At 35.1% G+C, this 18,436-nt stretch overlaps 2 protein-coding genes across 3 annotated transcripts; both read left to right on the top strand.

The window, feature by feature from the left end:
- Positions 1-5,031: 5,031 nt before the first annotated feature.
- On the top strand, positions 5,032-8,810 carry LOC107927913 (B3 domain-containing protein Os01g0234100). 2 transcript variants are annotated; one of them, XM_041102339.1, is made up of 4 exons: positions 5,405-6,519; positions 6,618-6,824; positions 7,850-7,940; positions 8,050-8,810. In XM_041102339.1, exons 1-4 carry the CDS (start codon positions 6,484-6,486, stop codon positions 8,289-8,291), a joined length of 576 nt encoding a protein of 191 aa, XP_040958273.1. In that variant the 5' UTR covers positions 5,405-6,483; the 3' UTR covers positions 8,292-8,810. The 2 variants fall into 2 exon arrangements, with proteins under 2 accessions (XP_040958280.1, XP_040958273.1); XM_041102346.1 differs by lacking the exons at positions 5,405-6,519; positions 6,618-6,824 and adding an exon at positions 5,032-5,386.
- Positions 8,811-16,928: 8,118 nt separating this feature from the next.
- LOC107927905 (B3 domain-containing protein Os01g0234100) lies at positions 16,929-18,293 on the top strand. Its single transcript, XM_041095712.1, has 3 exons — positions 16,929-17,084; positions 17,185-17,275; positions 17,375-18,293. Exons 1-3 carry the CDS (start codon positions 16,929-16,931, stop codon positions 18,115-18,117), a joined length of 990 nt encoding a protein of 329 aa, XP_040951646.1. The 3' UTR covers positions 18,118-18,293.
- The last annotated feature ends 143 nt before the right edge of the window (positions 18,294-18,436 follow it).

Raw genomic sequence — 18,436 nt, 5'->3', positions numbered from 1 at the left:
TCTTTTAAAATCGCAACACGAGTTTTGAATAAAATGCTTATTCTCGGAGATACGAGGTGTTGTGTCTTAACTTACTGGATATGACATCTTGTTACCTCGAGATAACATTTTTGCAAACAAAGGCAATATTCGGTATTTGGAAGTTCGAGATATCGTGCCCTAACTTACTGAGTTTCAATTTTTCTCGTTTACTCTAAATAATCGAATACCCTTTTAAAAAAAGGGTTAAAATACACAAATTTTAAGTAAAAGACAAGCTCATTCTCACAAGTTCGAGATGTCATGTCCTAACTTATTGGATGTGACATTTTATTACTTTGAGAAGAGAAAGTCTTTAACATTCGAGTTTTTTTTTACAAAAAAGAGGGATTGCATTTTAAAGTCTTTCAAGTTTTCAATTTTAGACACTAAGACACTAATTAATCAACTAGGTACCAATTTTTGGGCGTTACGAGGGTGCTAATCCTTCCTCGTACGTAATCGACTCCCGAACCCTTTTTTTTTAATTTTGCAGACCAAAATCATTGTTTAAATAAATTAAAACATTTATTATAAACAACCACTTTTACAAGGTGACCCGATCACACCTCATCAAAAAGGATTGGTGCGACTCCCATATTCTTTCATTTTCAAAACCAAAGTCGATCCCGTTTTTCCAAAAAAAAAAAGGTTTTGACACCATGTATAAATATTTAAATTAAACAGTATCTAGCCAAAACTGTTTTGGCACCAAATGTAATAGTCTTTTACTGGGTTCATACAATCAGACAGGTGTAGCGGTGTTACATTAGTCCCTAATCTTCAAAATATTCCAATTATATCTCCAAACTCTTGATGTTATATCAATCAAATCCTTCCATTATTAAAATCGTTTATTTAACCATTAAATAAAACATTAAATCTTATGTGGCATAATTAAGATCAAAATTTTGAAGAAAAGTAAAAATAAAATAAAATAGGAGAGAGAGAGAGAGAGAGAGAGATAGAGAGAGAGAGAGAGAGGGAGGGAGGGCGAGGGAGCGAGGGAGCGAGGGAGAGAGGGAGGGAAGGAGGGAGAGAGTGTAATACCCCCTACCCGTATTCTGAGCCTAGAATAGGGTACGAGGCATTACTGAACTTAATATGATCAATCATGTAAAAATCAGCCATAAAATTTCTTCTAAATTAAAAGCTTTCATTCATATGTTTAATGTCCCTTATATGGGCCTACGGGGCCCAAAACATACATTCAGGGTGGTTCGGGACCAAACCGTAAACATATGAAACTTTTGCAACACTTAGAAAATTTTCACACTTTGGAGAGTCACACGCCCGTGTTTTCAACCCGTGTATTAGCCATATCTTTATAATCTAAATATATTTTCATAACAACTTATCTTGATTTCATACTATTTCATATTTAAGCTTACATAACCAAATTATTTGAAATATCATCTTTATACAAATTGTACACATGAGGTATATAATTCCATAATTATGAATAAACACATTTATCAAACATTTTCCATATTCATATATCAATGTCTCATGTCTCCATATATCAATAACCGTCATTTTTCTTATTTTTCAGATAATTATATGTAACCATTCACAAGTATGCAATTCACTGTTTCTTCCTGTCAATCACAATTTCAAATGACAAATTCATGTAAATGAGCTCAACCTCATTAAGTGTTTAAATTCTGTCACTTTGATTCACATACTCATAATTTACTAACATATTTTGTCAATTACAATCTCTAAATGACGAAATCATATAATTGAGCTCAATAATAATAATGATAACATTACTTACATTTCTTTTCCCACACGTTACATTTACAACTTATCAGCTTGTCCATTCAAGGAACGGCTTACAGATTTGAGTACATCGTGATTTGAAACCCGAAGTCTAGCTGAAGCATATAAGTGCTAAACGGAAGCTGGAAGGCTAACTGAAGCACACAAGTGCTAAACGGAAGCCCGAAGGCTAACTGAAGCACATAAGTGTTAAACGGAAGCCCGAAGGCTAACTGAAGCTCATCAGAGTTGAACTGAAATCCCAAAAGGGTTAACTGAAACTCATATGAGTTAGCGAAAGCTCGTAAGAGCTAAACAGAAAGCAAACACGAGAATTCGCAACAAATGCTGAATTTCGGTTTACTTGGGTAATTTACCGTCAATTCATCTTTTTCACTGAAAGATCGTACTCGTTTCCTGCGTTCCGTTGCTCCGAAACACTCAGTTCAATTTCATAACTTTTGTACACAATTTACTTATTTTCAACAATTAACATACATAAATATTCCAAATAAAACATTATATCATTTCTAATTCAACATTCATTGATTATAATCGGGCATGTGATCAATTTATTCACAAGTCATTCATATATTTTTCCTCCTCCTCCTCTCCATCCACATCCTTGGTATAAATAACACACACTTGTAAATAACCTTATCCATAATTTTCACTAATTACTTATGTGAATATTCAAGCTATCCACCCGTGTCATAGTCACTAAATTATTTATATCTGGAGCTAAAGAACTCCAAATTAAGATCCGGTAATTTTACCTAAAACTAGACTCACATATCTTATTACCATAAAAATTTCATAATTTTTGGTTAGGCCAATTAATACAGTTTATTCATTGAAGTCTCCCATGTTCTGCTATCTGACAGTTCTGACCCTTCTTCACTAAAAATTAATTATCTCCTCGTACAGGATTTGAATGATATTCCTATTTGATTATCTTGAAAATAGACTCATTCAGGATTCTAAACATATAAATCTTAGCCCCTAATTATTTTTATCCAATTTTTTATGATTTTACAAAGTCAGAACAGGGGAACCAGAAATCATTCTGACCTTGTCTCACAAAATTTATCATATCTCATGATTTACAATTTCATTGCTTACATAATTTCTTTTATAAGAAATTAGACTCAATAAGCTTTAATTTCATATTTTATTCATTCTCTAATTCCATTTCTACAATTTTTGGTGATTTTTCAAAGTTATACTACTGCTGCTGTCCAAAATAGTTTTAGTGCAAAATGTTGATTTCCATTTTGCTCCAAATTTCACAATTCATACAATTCAGTCCTTTCTCAATTAACCCATCAATTAAGATAATTTTCTCAATTAATACTTTTCCTAGACATTGTAAGTTATTTCATAACTATTGAAATTCAAAATTTCCACATAAAACTCTAACTTCAAACTCTTTTACAATTAGGTCCCAAACATTCACTTTCTATTCAATTCTTTCAATAAAATCAGCATATAAACAATTTAAAGCTCTAATTACATGCAAAATAATCATATACTTCCAGAAAATATTCATAGCGACTTTCAATTTCTTTCATAGAATGAAAAACTAATGAATTCAACAAGTGGACCTAGTTGTAAAAGTCACAAAAACACAAAAATTTCAAGAAATAATCAAGAATTGAACTTACTTGAAGTAAAAATATGAAAAAACAGCTTAAATGAACTCTTCCATGGTGTTTTTTCAGATGAGAATGCAGAAAAATAAAGAGAAATCTAGATAATTCCACTTTAGTCCTAACTTTGTTAAGTAAATTTTGCAATTTTGCAATTTTCCCCTTAATTCTCCTTATTTTCTTGCTGATTTCATGCCCTTGCCGTCCAGCCCAAAGAGATATTGGGTCTATTTTCCTTTTAAACCCTCTTTCTTTTATCATTTAAGCTATTTAATTATTTCCCACAATTTTGCATTTGATACAATTTAGTCCTTTTTGTTCAATTAACTATCAGAACTTTAAAATTTCTTGACGAAACTTTAATACTAATCTATTAACACTCCATAAATATTTATAAAAATATTTATGGCTCGAATTAAAATTCCCGAGGTCTCGATACCTCGTTTTCGATTCTAATTATTTTAATATTTATTTTTAATACACTATTCACTATTTCAAAAATTTTCCTAACTTCACATTTAACTTATACTCACTAAATTAATAATATTTCCTACTCATTTGTCGGATTTAGTGATCTCGAATCACTGTCCGACACCACTGAAAATTAGGCTGTTACAGAGAGTGAGAGAGAGAGAGAGAGAGAGAGAGAGAGAGAGAGAGAAAGCGATAAAACTTTGAAAATCTCAAAACTAAGATTTTTACAATATTCATTTTTCTATTAAAATTTTATTTTAAATTATACTACATGAAATATGATGTCTAATTTATCGGTTAAACTAATGATTTTAATAATAAAATACCTTATTGATATAGCATTATTACACCCCTACTCAAGCTAGACACGTGGCACTCGTGGGAGGTACTTGTTGGATACCTGAAGTCGATTCTCCACCTCCCATCAACTGGGCTATCCTCAATAGTCTAGCCTCTCGAAACCAACCAACCGCTATAAGACTACCCGTTGATAATGAAAATGTCCCCTCTCATTAGGCTTATTGGGTTTCAATGTGAACACTCCTCCAAGAGTAAACACTTTCTTCAAGGACCACTAAGGCGTACCCAAGCATAACAACCTCGTTTGAAAAGACATAATAAAATGGGTTCCACTATACATGTTCCCTCACATGCTCTACGTTGATAACCACCTTATCATGTCATCACTTTCAGTCAAATAGTATTTCCTATAAATACCCTTCAATTTGAAGAGAAAGGAATCTTCCTCCCCCATTAGCAACTTTAAGCACTTATTCTCGACAATTAATCCTCTTAGCCCTGACCAATCTACCTCATCATTCTCTTAACCTTCTTTGGCTCTTCGCCTGTTAAGGTGAACTTACTCCTCTGGACCACCACTACCTCTTCCTTTATTAAGACTTGTATCAACAAACATCAATAGTTTAATGATGTAATTAGAATCTTTTAAAGTTTAAGGACTAATTTAAAATGAGGGTATTAGTTTGAGAATATACAATGTAATTAAATCTCGTAAAACACCAACTTTTTTGATTGATTAAAATGAACGGAGCCTGATTCACTCTGGTAATCACGTTATTTTGTCGTCTCAGCTAAGGCCATGCCATCAACCATCCTCGGAAACGATCCTTTTGACAGTACCGTACCCTCACCTATACGTATGCAAATGAAAACGACGTACAGAGTTGCAGGTACACTGATTACAGTGAGACAAACAAATTCTGGGTATTTCATTAGTATTACCATTCGACATTCTGGTAGTATATAACCAAACCACTTTTAGATCAAAGCTGAAAAAAAGAAAAAGGAAAAGAGAGATTGTTTTGTTTGTTTTTTGGGGGGCATATTGATGGATGATGATGAATACCAACATGAAAATCAAGATTGAAGAAGAAGAAGAAGAACTATTTGATGATGAAGGAAATGACCGTCTCCCCATTTCTCAGCTTTTCCAGCTCCTTCAACAACGCCAATCCATATCCATGGTATGCAACTCTCTGCCCTTTTCTCTACTTGCTTAGAACGTGTTATGGTACAAAATAATAAGCAAAACCTGTCATGTTATATGTATATATATATGATTTTTGTACGTAGCTAAATGGCTGTGTTTTTAGTGTTTGTTGATTTTCTTCAGTTACTTATCTCCTTTGTTCTTTTTGTTTTTTTGTTTTCTTGAGCTATCTCTGTGGAATCTTGGATGTATTATTAAGAATCCTCATAGTATGATGTTCTTTGGATTTTTTACTCTCTTTTTTTCCAGTGTTTTTGCTTTAGGAAAACCATATAGGAACTGCAATGTTTTGGGTATAAAAATTCACTTGAATTGAATCCATTTGGTAACAATTAATACCCAAAACCAGAAAATCAGATTTGAACCAACAAGTATTAGGGTGGTTCGAACCTGTAGACAAGGGAGGGGTAACCACGATTGCCTTGACTGGTAAGCTGGGGTTCATGCATGAATCTGGTTGGTGCATCGTGTGGGAATTATTATTATTTTCTTTTGGAGCACCCCAAAATAATGGAAACCTGGTTTCCTCAGCAGGAAAATATTCATGATTGTCTACAGAAGGCTTCCAGGTTGGTCAATTCATTGATAATTTTTTGATTTAGGCTAAATGCTTAGGACTCAACGTTTTAAAAGTTACATAAATGCCAAAATTTTCAAACTGGTTCGGAATTTAATTTTTTACTACAAACTGAGGTTAAGTGTGTGAAAAGCCCTTATTTGAACACTTTCAAATAAATTTTACCCTTATTTGACCATTTTGAAGGATTTAACCCTTATTTGAGCACACTTGAAAAGGATTAGCCCTCATTTAACTTGGTCCTAATGTGAGCAACTTGTAAAAAGTTAAAGGCCAATTTCAGCATTTAGCCTTCGATTTTTATTGTCTTTATTGATTTGGTTCATCTTTATGTATCCAAAAGGAAGAGACCTAGGGATAAGAACTATAATGATCATGTTGTTAAGGGTACCAAAAGAGTATCAGAACAAGATTTTGCAAAATCCCCTGTAATAGAGAGAGCAGAACAGGTTCAAGCTAATCTTTCAGCTGAATTCCCTAGTTTCTTTAAGATCATGATCCCATCAGTGGTTTGCCGTGGGTTTTGGATGGTGAGTGTGAATATATTCATTCCCCCATTGCTTATGGAAAAATAAATCTCTGTGCAATGCACTGATTTTCTTTCTGTCTTTTTTCTTTTGGCTGTTAGTCATTACCTAAGGAATTTTGCCAACTGAATCTGCCTAATCATGATGCTACTGTAATCTTGGTTGGTGAAACCGGAAAAGAATACAGAATCAATTTTCTTGTTCAAAGGAAGGCTTTGAGTGGTGGGTGGAAAAGGTTTTCCAAAGAACATGGTTTACTTGTTGGGGATGCTTTAGTTTTCCATTTGATCAGGCCTTCCAAGTTTAAGGTATTGTCTCATATATATATACACATATACACATAAAAATATATAAGTTAAAAGAAACATGAAGTTCCTTATACTAAAATTAGATTGTATTTTATCTCTTTTATAAAAAAATGGTAAATTAGTCCATATAGTTGGATTAAATAGCAAACCGGACTTTTTTTTTAAAATTTTATCTATTTCTATTATTAAAAATTGACATAACCAAAGCGTGTCACGTGTATCTTATGTTACATTTAATGGCCAGTTTTTAATAGTAAAAATAGATGAATTTTTTAATACAATGAACAGTTTGTTTCTTGATCTAACATAGAGAGACTAATTGACCCACTTTTTGAATAGAGAGCAAAATGCAATTTGGCTCCTAGTACTAGAGCTTCCATGGTAAATTTACCATATAACAATTAATTGATGCCATTAACCATTGTCGGCACTGAATTGAATAATCAGGCCTGGCTTTGGGGGTTGTCTAGGGGTGCGGTAACCTAGGGCCCAAGGCTGAAAGGGGTTCAAAATATTATTTTTCAACTTTTAAGGGGTACAAAATATTTTTTTTAACTTTTAAAAGTAAAAAAAAAATACCAACTTTTATGGGCCCGAACTTTTTTTTTTAGCTTTTAAGGGCCTTAAAATTTTTTTACCAACTTTTAAGAGGCCTAAAAAATTTCTCTCCAACTTTTAAAGAACCTAAAAAATATTTTATTGTTTTGCCTAGGGCCCAAAAATATCAAGAACCGATCTAGAATAGTAAACTAACTAGAATAAATATGGTGTAGAACACATTTACATAGGGTACTCAAACTTGGGATCTCAACTTTGTTATTGAGCCAATGTCTTTTAGTTTCATGGAATTATAAACTAAGTTCTCAATTTGGAAACTTTTATTTGCCTGACAAAGACTAAGAGTCCATGAGCTAGAATAAAGCCTAACGTCCTACTTCAAATGCTTCATTTCTAGTAGTGATTAAAAATTTGTCGGCTTTGTTGAAAATTTCCATAAAACATCTCTTCTTTTCTCAAAATTTCAGGTATATATTGTGAGAATGAATGGCTTAGATGAAATAGATGCAGCTCTTGGCCTACTCAGATTACAAAACAGTGCAAATCAGACGGGCATTTGTAAGTGATTTACTCATCAATTGTGCTTCATTGCCATGCATATGTAGAGTTGATTTCAGTTTGGTCCTTTAACAATTACCATGCATTGACTGTGAATTGAATACAAAAGATGATGCAGGAAAGAACAATTCAAGGCCTTTTTGCAATGATATAAATCAATATGAAGTCCAAAAGTATGGCAGGTCTTTTCTTAGGGCTCAAGAAAACCAGTCAGAGAATGGCACTTTGGATGTTGGTCCACTGAAGTGGAAGGCATTAGGTTTACTAAGACTGTTAGCATTGCAGATGCCATTAGAGCTTCCGAGATTTCCACCCCGCGATCTGGTTTTGTGCCGTGGGACAACGCTTTGAACAGCTTCGATTTTCTAGGAACCGATGTTGGTTCTTTACACAAAAGGGTACACCATGTACTTAACCATACTTTTGAATCAAAACAGGAACTGAAATTGAAGTACAAGGAAGCCAAACTCGAGAGAGCTTATGCAGAACAAGAAACAAAGTCTCTCGAATCGGATCTTTCGGGGAAAAAAGAGGAAATGCAAAGGCTGGATGCTGAAATAGATGCTTTGACAGTGAATGCCAAGAGATATGAACTAATGTTTGAAGCAGCTGCTAATGCTCCATGGTGATTGACTGTTGAGAAACATTTTACTCTATATATATTGCATACCATTAATGTTTTAGCTATATACCAATGCTACACCACCACCATTCATCATTCTATAGGAAAATTTTAACTGGTACTTGCTTTTTCTTTGTTTCTTAGCATGGAAAATTAGGTAAGGGATTGATGAACTTTGAACTAAATATTACATAGTTTAGGAATTTTAGGTGATTAATGCATAAGAGATCCTTCAAAGTTCTGGGAAATTTTGACAGTTCTTGAAATCATATTCATAGTCTAGACTTTAGTGTGCTTTAATTTTCTGAATGTTCTTTGTTATTGACTTATGGATATTGTAGAAGATAGTTAAACTCTTTTATATATAGATAAATAGATTGATTGATTGAAATTCTCTCTTTGGTGTTTTTTATGATTAAATTTAGTTAAATTTTACTATTAGTCTCTCTTCTACGCATAAATTATGTATTTAATTTCTATACTTTAATTTGATACTTTTTATCTTTCCATTTTTTAAATTCAAAATTCAATTTTGATCAAATGGTAATAGTTAAATTCATTAAATTATACTATTTTTAAAATTTTATATAACAAATATATTATCACTTAGAGTAATAACATAAAGTCGTTTTCGCTTAAATTTTTTTTTTGTATGAAAATTTTAAATTATTAAAGTCAATAACACATGACTTTGAAAATTATAATATTTTAACTTAAAGACATCTTCATTATTTGAATGGTGGCATAATTAAATCTGAAATTAATATAATTGGTTGATGATGATGTCAAAATATTTAAATTTGTATTTTAATATATAGATTTTTTGTCTGATTTTTTTTCCAAATTAAATTTCAAGTAAAAAAAATTAAAAATGATTAAAAATATTACATTTTTGCAGCACCCAGGTTAAAAATATTTTTTAAAAGTTATCTGTCAAAACTTAAATATATCGAAATGGTTGAAACGAATCTTATAAAAATAAGAAAGTTAAATTATTTGTATCGGTTTAAGATCGAAATAGTACCTATCAATTATATTCGATTGAATTTTACATTAATTTTATTATAATTCGAACATAAATTATTTTTAATTATCAATTAAATCTTAATTCAATTAATAGTTATTTTTATTAGAATGGAAGCCAAAATTATAGATAAAAATAGACCAGCGACCATAATTTTGTGCACTAAAAAACAAAATTCCAAAACTAATCCTCTTCATGATCAACTAAAATTTTATCGCTGACAAAGATTCCTGAACAATCCAAAACATCTCTGAAAAAAAACCCAAAGATCAGAGCCATGAAAAGAAATAAAAATTTTACAGCATCAAATCAAAATTATATGGCTTCTTTAACCCATAGCAGGATTAGTAAAAACATCACTTAATTCACTTTCTTTTATGTCAGGAACATAAAACGAAGACCAAAACTATAGTCCCTGAAATACCAAGCAAAACCTGAAAAAAGAAAACCAAACACCCAGAGCTTTCAAAACAGTACCAGGTTCGTAAATTTCCCCAGTTTCAACTTTCAAGCCTTTTCCCTTTGTTTCTTCCCTTTATTAGTGATCCAAGTTTCTGATTACACTGTGAATCTGTTTGTTCTAACCAAAAAGATTCCCATCATCACAGTGAACATGCTAATGGGAACCAAAATAGATGAACCTCAGATTCCTGAAATGTCGTTGGATCCTCCTGAAATTACTAACCCACAAGTAAGAAAACCCTGTTTTTCCGACATGATTTTTGTTTCATTTCCTTAATGTTTGTTAGATTTAGGTTATATGTAAGAAAATAATTCCTGGGTTAGCTTTTGTTTTTTCTCTTTTGTTTTAGATAGCTAGGAAGATTCACAATGTTACGTGCACATATGGTTCTGGGTCATTTTTGTTCCTATGTCAGGACCATCAGGAACTTGGATCTTTTTGTATCCCTGTGTTTGTTTGTTGTAGGAACAAGACAGGGTCGAAGATCTTTTACTAGGATTGTTAACATTAATGGAAGACAATTAATAATGGTTGCCATTAACATTAATGGGAGATAATCAATAATGACAACCACCAACTTTGGAAAAATGGCATGGGATAATTTTTTTTTGGTCCTTGAGATAATGGGCTATTTATTGTTTGGTCCTTGAACCTCAACTATAAATAGGCCTTCTCATTTCTCATTTCAATTCATCCCAACCAATCTTTCTCTCTTAGTTTTCTCTCTTCTCCCATTTGAGAATTCTTAAGGAATTCTATTTGTTTGTAATACTTTGGAGATAGTAAAGTTATCATCTGGTGTTAGTGCCCGAGGACGTAGGTATAATTTACCGAACCTCGTTAAAACTCTTGTGTTCTTTCTTGTCCTATTTTTCTTTCAATATTTGAGGGTATAATAGTAGTATTTAATTGTGCTATTAAATTACTATAGAAGGGATATTCTGTCTAAGGAAAGACTTGGTATTTAAGAGATCCATGTGATCCACCTCTCTTTCCTGGGAATTGAACTTTGTGTGATTTTTTAGTACAATAATTTACACGCTTCCGACCCTATTGGAACAACAAATGGTATCAGAGCCGAAGGTTAATCGTAGTATACTCTGTGGTTGCAGTTTAAACTGATCTTCCACATCAGAAAAGATTTCCTTAGGTATATTGAAAGATTATGGAGAAAACGGTCGGTGTAGGAGCTTCAACATCGTCCATGTGGACAAGACCGACAATTGCAAATGTAAGATTGGCCGTGGAGATCTTTGATGGCACGGGCCATTTTGGTATGTGGCAAAGTGAGGTTCTAGATGCCCTTTTTCAGCAGGGTTTAGACATTGCCATTGATGAAGAGAAACCAGATGATGTACAGGAGAAAAATTGGAAGGCGATCAATCGGTTGGCATGTGGCACAATTCGATCATGCCTTTCTCGAGAGCAGAGGTATGTTTTTTCAAAGGAGACTTCTGCAAATAAGTTGTGGGTGGCACTTGAAGAAAATTTTTTGAAGAAAAACAGTCAAAATAAGCTCCACTTGAAGAAAAGACTGTTTCGCTTCACATACGTCCCAAGTACCACAATGAATGATCACATCACCAAATTTAATCAGTTAGTCACTGATTTGCTGAATATGGATGAGACATTCAAATATGAAGATTTGGCTTTGATGCTGTTGGGGTCACTTCCTGAGGAGTTTGAGTTCATAAAAACTACTCTACTTCATGGCAGGAGTGATATATCTCTGAGCGAAGTCTGTGCGGCCTTATACAGTTATGAACAGAGAAAGAAGGACAAACAGAAAAACTCAATCAGAGATACAGAAGCTTTAGTAGTCCGAGGTCGTTCATACACTCGGAAGAAAACTCAAAAGGGGAGATCAAAGTCAAAGTCCAGACTCGGGAAAGATGAATGTGCTTTTTGTCATGAGAAAGGCCACTGGAAGAAAAATTGTCCAAAGCTGAAGAATAAGGGAAAAGCTGCTGTAAATGCTTGTGTTGCAAAGCATGATACTAGTGACTCTGAACTATCACTGGTTGCATCATCATCGTCGTTCCATTCAGATGAGTGGATATTGGATTCGGGTTGTACCTATCATATATCCCCTAACCGGGAGTGGTTCTCTGATTTAGTAGAACTAAATGGTGGAGTTGTTTATATGGGTAATGACAATGCCTGTAAAACTGTTGGGATAGGTTCAATCCAATTAAAGAATCAAGATGGATCAACCAGAGTTCTGACTGATGTTCGGTACGTGCCCAATTTGAAGAAAAATCTTATCTCATTGGGAGCCTTGGAATCCAATGGTTCAGTTGTTACTATGAGAGATGGGATTTTGAAAGTGACATCTGGCGCACTTGTGATATTGAAGGGCATCAGGAAAAATAACTTGTATTACTACCAAGGTAGTACAGTTATTGGAGCAGTCGCTGCAGCTTCCGGCAACAAAGAATTGGACTCAATACAGTTGTGGCATATGAAGTTGGGACATGCCAGCGAAAAATCCTTGCAAATTCTAGCAAAGCAATGATTGTTGAAAGGTGCAAAGGCTTGCAAATTAAAATTTTGCGAGCATTGTGTTCTGGGAAAGCAAAAGAGAGTGAAATTCGGCACTGCTATCCATAATACAAAAGGTATTTTAGAATATGTTCACTCAGATGTGTGGGGGCCTTCCAAGACACCTTCATTGGGAGGAAAACACTACTTTGTTACTTTTGTTGATGACTTTTCCAGAAGAGTTTGGGTGTATACCATAGAACTAAGGATGAAGTGCTTAGAATTTTTCTTAAATGGAAAACTATGATCGAAAACCAGACTGGCAAGAAAATCAAGCGGCTTAGGACGGACAATGGAGGGGAATATAAAAGTGATCCGTTCTTCGATGTGTGCCAAGAGTATGGTATTGTTCGACACTTCACAGTTAGGGATACACCACAGCAGAATGGATTGGCAGAGCGTATGAATCGAACATTGCTGGAGAAAGTTCGATGTATGTTGTCCAATGCTGGGTTGGGCAAGCAATTTTGGGCTGAGGCTGTGACATACGCTGGCCATCTTGTTAATCGTTTGCCATCATCTGCATTAGAAAGAAAAACTCCTATGGAGGTATGGTCTGGAAAACCGGCTACAGATTATGATTCCTTACATGTGTTTGGAACCACTGCATATTACCATGTGAAGGAGTCAAAGTTAGATCCGAGGGCAAAGAAAGCTCTCTTTATGGGAATCACTTCTGGAGTGAAGGGATTTCGTCTTTGGTGCTTAAGCACAAAGAAAATGATCTGTAGCAGAGATGTTACCTTTGATGAATCTGCCACATTGAAAAAGGTAGCAGATAAAGATATTCAGACGAGCAATACTCCACAGCAGGTGGAGTGTACTCCAAAACAGGTGGAGTTTGAGCAGATGGGGATTTGCCTAGTTAATAAGTCTAATTCTCCAGCCACAATGGAGGAATTAGAGGTTGAAGAAGTTCTGACCCAAGAACCACTAAGTACACCAGAACCAGTTGCAGTTGCAAGGCCACGGAGAGAAATTCGTAAACCTGCTCGATTTACTGATATGGTGGCCTACACCCTTCCCGTTGTTGATGATATTCCTATCACTTATCAAGAAGCAATGCAAAGCTTAGAAAGTGATAAATGGAAAAGCGCCATGGATGAAGAAATGCAGTCTCTCCGGAAGAACAATACTTGGGAGTTGGCGTAATTACCGAAAGGTAAAAGGGCAATCGGATGCAAGTGGGTATTCGCAAAGAAAGATGGATCTCCTAGCAAGAAGGATATTCGCTACAAGGCAAGATTGGTAGCTAAAAGCTACGCTCAGAAGGAGGGAATTGACTACAATGATGTATTTTCCCCTGTTGTGCAGCATTCCTCCATTAGAATTTTGTTGGCCTTGGTAGCACAGTTGAATTTGGAGCTAGCTCAACTTGATGTTAAGACGGCTTTCTTGCATGGTGAGTTAGAAGAAGAGATCTATATGACTCAGCCCGAAGGATACACAGATGCTGGTGGTAGAAATTGGGTTTGTAAGCTGAACAAATCGCTATATGGATTGAAGCAATCCCCGAGGCAGTGGTACAAGCGATTTGATAGTTTTATGAGAAGGCAGAAGTACACAAGAAGCAAATATGACAATTGTGTGTATTTGCAGAAGCTGCATGACGGATCTTTCATTTATCTACTCTTGTATGTTGATGATATGTTAATCGCTTCGAAGAGCCAAAATGAGATAGATAAGCTGAAGGCTTAGTTGAATCAAGAGTTCGAGATGAAAGATCTAGGTAAGGCCAAGAAGATTCTCGGCATGGAGATAAGTAGAGATAGACCGAGAGGCAAGCTCTGTTTAAATCAGAAGCAATATCTGAAAAAGGTATTACAATGTTTTGGTGTAAATGAAAACACAAAACATGTAAGTACCCCACTTGCTTCTCATTTGAAACTTAGTGCTCAATTATCTCCGAAGACTAAAGATGAAAGAGAATATATGGCGAAAGTCCTATATGCTAATGCAATTGGGAGTTTGATGTATGCGATGGTGTGTACAAGGCCTGACATTTCACAAGCTGTTGGAGTTGTGAGCAGGTATATGCATGATCCTGGAAAAGGACATTGGCAAGCTGTGAAATGGATTCTATGGTATCTTCGAAAAACCGTAGATGTTGGTTTAATTTTTGAACAGGATGAAGCACTTGGTCAGTTTGTAGTTGGATATGTTGATTCCGACTTTGCTGGTGATTTAGATAAACGTCGTTCAACTACGGGGTATTTGTTTACTCTTGCGAAAACCTCAGTGAGTTGGAAGTCTACCTTACAGTCTACAGTAGCTGTGTCTACTACAGAGGCAGAATATATGGCAGTTACAGAAGCTGTTAAGGAGGCTATTTGGCTTAATGGATTGTTGAAAGACTTAGGAGTTGTTCAAAGTCACATAAGTTTATATTGTGACAGTCAGAGCGCTATTCATTTAGCGAAAAATCAAGTCTATCATTCAAGAACCAAGCATATCGACGTAAGATATCACTTTGTGCGGGAAGTCTTTGAAAAAGGAAAAATTCTACTTCAGAAGATTCCGACAGCAAATAATCCCGCAGATATGATGACCAAGGTGGTAACAACAATCAAGTTTAATCATTGTTTGAACTTGATTAACATCCTGAGAATTTGAGCACCTTCAGGTGTATGGCGCTCGAGAGCGCATTTGTAGGCACTACAAATGATAGCTTTATCGAATTTGGGGAGTTGAAGGAAGTGTGTGAAGATGTGATTATCCTAATCAAATCTTCAAGGTGGAGATTTTTAACATTAATGGAAGACAATTAATAATGGTTGCCATTAACATTAATGGGTGACAATCAATAATGACAACCACCAACTTTGGAAAAATGGCACGGGATAATTTTTTTTTGGTCCTTGAGATAATGGGCTATTTATTGTTTGGTCCTTGAACCTCAACTATAAATAGGCCTTCTCATTTCTCATTTCAATTCATCCCAATCAATCTTTCTCTCTTAGTTTTCTCTCTTCTCCCATTTGAGAATTCTTAAGGAATCCTATTTGTTTGTAATACTTTGGAGATAGTAAAGTTATCATCTGGTGTTAGTGCCCGAGGACGTAGGTATAATTTACCGAACCTCGTTAAAACTCTTGTGTTCTTTCTTGTCCTATTTTTCTTTCAATATTTGAGGGTATAATAGTAGTATTTAATTGTGCTATTAAATTACTATAGAAGGGATATTCTGTCTAAGGAAAGACTTGGTATTTAAGAGATCCATGTGATACACCTCTCTTTCTTGGGAATTGAACTTTGTGTGATTTTTTAGTACAATAATTTACACGCTTCCGACCCTATTGGAACAACAAGGATGTCATTGTTTAAGCAGTTTAGTTGCTAAGTTAGCTGATGATGTTCTATTAACACATCAATGGCAGCTCCATTTGTATTCTGGTACTGGTAGTGCTTAATTAGTCATTCCCAGAGTTGTAATAGGTTTCCCTTTCTGATTTCTCATCGTCATCGCACTGTTTTCGTGCTAAGAACTTTTTTGTAACAAGACAGGGTCGAGGATCTTTTCCTAGGATGTTGCTAAGTTAGCTGATGTTCTATTGACACATCAACGACAGCTCCATTTGTATTCTGGTACTGGTAGTGTGCCTAATTAGTCATTCCCAGAGTTATAATAGGTTTCCCTTTCCTGTTTCCCATCGTTGCCACACTGTTTTCGTGCTAAGGAATTGTTTGGAACATCTCAAACTCATAATCGAGCCTCACTTGAAACCTCAGGATTGATGAACATCGGGATAGTTTTCAAACATTGAGCTGATTGACCTCAATGGCTGCCCCATTTGTATTCTGGTAGTGCCTTATTAGCCATTCCCAAAGTTGTAATAGGTTTCCCGGTCTGGTTTCCTATCGTTGCACTGTTTTCATCCTAAGAAATTGCTTGGAACATCTCGAACTCATAATCCAGCCTTGCTTGAAACCTCAGGATTGATGAACATTGGGATAGTTTTCAAACATTGTGCTGTTTTATATGTCTATGAATGATTAGCTATGAGCTTATCTGCACCATATGTTCGAATGCTTGTCTCTCGGTTAAGGATTTGCCTTATGTTAATTACTTGCTGTGAATAAAAGAAGGATCTGATCGGTGATCTTTGATCGTGTCTGTAGCCTAATGTTATGGAGCAAGTGGAGGAGATTCAAGCGAATCTAGCTGGTAGGTTCCCGAGCTGTATGAAGACCATGGTTCGCTCGAATGTTACATACGGATTTTGGCTGGTGAGTGTCAAATATATTTGTGAGTCGGTTAGGAATGATATTACCTGTTAGAAGTTCTAACTCTTGGTTGTATGTTGACAGCATCTTCTTATGCCTTTCTGCAAATTGCATATGCCAAAACAAGATACGACCATAATTTTGGAAGATGAAAGTGGGGAAGAATATAAAGCATCTTACATTGCACAAAGGACAGCATTGAGTGCTGGCTGGAAAGCATTCTCGGCTGATCATAAATTAGTCGAGGGAGACGTTCTAGTTTTCCATCTGGTCGGTTCTTCAAAATTTAAGGTACACGATTTGATTTATTTCTCTTGTATTTGTATGTCATATAATGTGTTTTTGAATCCTTTAGCATATGTTCTTATAGGTTTACATAGTCCGAGCATTCAAATCTAGTGAAGTAGATCAATGTTTTAGGTCACTAGAAGTGGATATCCAAGCGAAGCCAATTCGTTCAAGTATGTTCTCTTTGAACTTCTTTCTTATTTAATAAGTTCTAAGTCCATTAACGTTGTTGATCCGATTGTTTCGGCCTTTTTCTACGGTGATGTTGAAAGTTCGTATGAAGAGGACAAAGAGACCCTCTAAGAAGGCCAAGTGTTTGGAGCTTCTTCCACTCGACCCATCAGATGACAATGTCGAAAATAAGAGTCTAATGGTATTAGACACCAATAGTGAGCATTTAACTGATCGATATGATAATGACAACAAGGATCCTAGCTCGGGTCTCGACGATGGCATCAAATCTTTGGCATCCGTTATCGATTTTAAAGAGATCAAAAGCATTGACAACTTCATCATTATAGTGAACGGTTCGAGAATAGACTCCGAGCTTTCACAGTACCATAGAACTAAGTACTACGAGCTTTGTTGTAGTCAGAACTCGTTCCTCCACGATAATCTTCTCGAGAGTATTAGTAGTAAATTGGCAGCCGAAATAATCACACAGATTATCAACATGGCTGAAGCTATTAGAGCCTGTAAAATTTCTACCTCTCAAGCGGATTATACTCTTTGGGACAAGACTCTAAAAGGCTTTGAGTTATTAGGCATGAATGTCGGGTTTCTTCGAGCTAAATTGAACCGGTTGAATACCCTTTCCTTAGAATTACAGCAGGGTGTGGATACGGAGAGGTCTAAAGAGCAAGATCACATGAAAGAAGAGAAAAAATCACTCGAACGGAAGCTTGTGAAACTCAAAGAGGCAATGCATAAGCTCGATACCGAGATAGAAACCTTGAAAGAAAACGCTGAGAAATATGAGCTTATATTTCGGGAAGAGGTTACAGCCGCATGGTGATGATAGTTCGTGTAAGTATCACGGGCCGAAACTTTAGTCAAGCAACTGGATGGACCGTGACATAAGCTTTATATGGGGAAGTTGTTGTAGAAATATTTTTAAGTCTTCTATTTGCCTATTGAAAGGGACTTCAATGGTGTTGAAAAATGAAGAAGCTTTCATCAATATATATTCCATTTGGTTGTATCCTATTGTGTATGTATATCTTCACGTATTATATCGTATTTAAGATATTATATATTTATGGCATAATGATGAATTTAACCTTTAGTATTTATATCTTTTGTCAATTTGGTCCTTATTCTTTTTTGTTTTTTAT

Source organism: Gossypium hirsutum, chromosome A03 (assembly GCF_007990345.1).
Source record: "Gossypium hirsutum isolate 1008001.06 chromosome A03, Gossypium_hirsutum_v2.1, whole genome shotgun sequence".
Lineage (NCBI taxonomy): Eukaryota > Viridiplantae > Streptophyta > Magnoliopsida > Malvales > Malvaceae > Gossypium > Gossypium hirsutum.
The sequence above is the reverse complement of the archived record's forward strand: the minus strand, read 5'-3'. Positions and strand labels throughout refer to the sequence as shown.

What these genes read in the sequence shown, in the direction of transcription:
- LOC107927905 (XM_041095712.1), top strand. Translation starts at nt 16,929, where the DNA reads ATGCCAAAACAAGATACGACCATAATTTTGGAAGATGAAAGTGGGGAA. An exon ending in ACGTTCTAGTTTTCCATCTG is followed by an intron (nt 17,085 to 17,184) that starts GTCGGTTCTTCA and finishes ATGTTCTTATAG; the next exon opens with GTTTACATAGTCCGAGCATT. An exon ending in AGCGAAGCCAATTCGTTCAA is followed by an intron (nt 17,276 to 17,374) that starts GTATGTTCTCTT and finishes TGATGTTGAAAG; the next exon opens with TTCGTATGAAGAGGACAAAG.
- LOC107927913 (XM_041102339.1), top strand. Translation starts at nt 6,484, where the DNA reads ATGATCCCATCAGTGGTTTGCCGTGGGTTTTGGATG. An exon ending in TTTGCCGTGGGTTTTGGATG is followed by an intron (nt 6,520 to 6,617) that starts GTGAGTGTGAAT and finishes TTTGGCTGTTAG; the next exon opens with TCATTACCTAAGGAATTTTG. An exon ending in TGCAAATCAGACGGGCATTT is followed by an intron (nt 7,941 to 8,049) that starts GTAAGTGATTTA and finishes TGAATACAAAAG; the next exon opens with ATGATGCAGGAAAGAACAAT.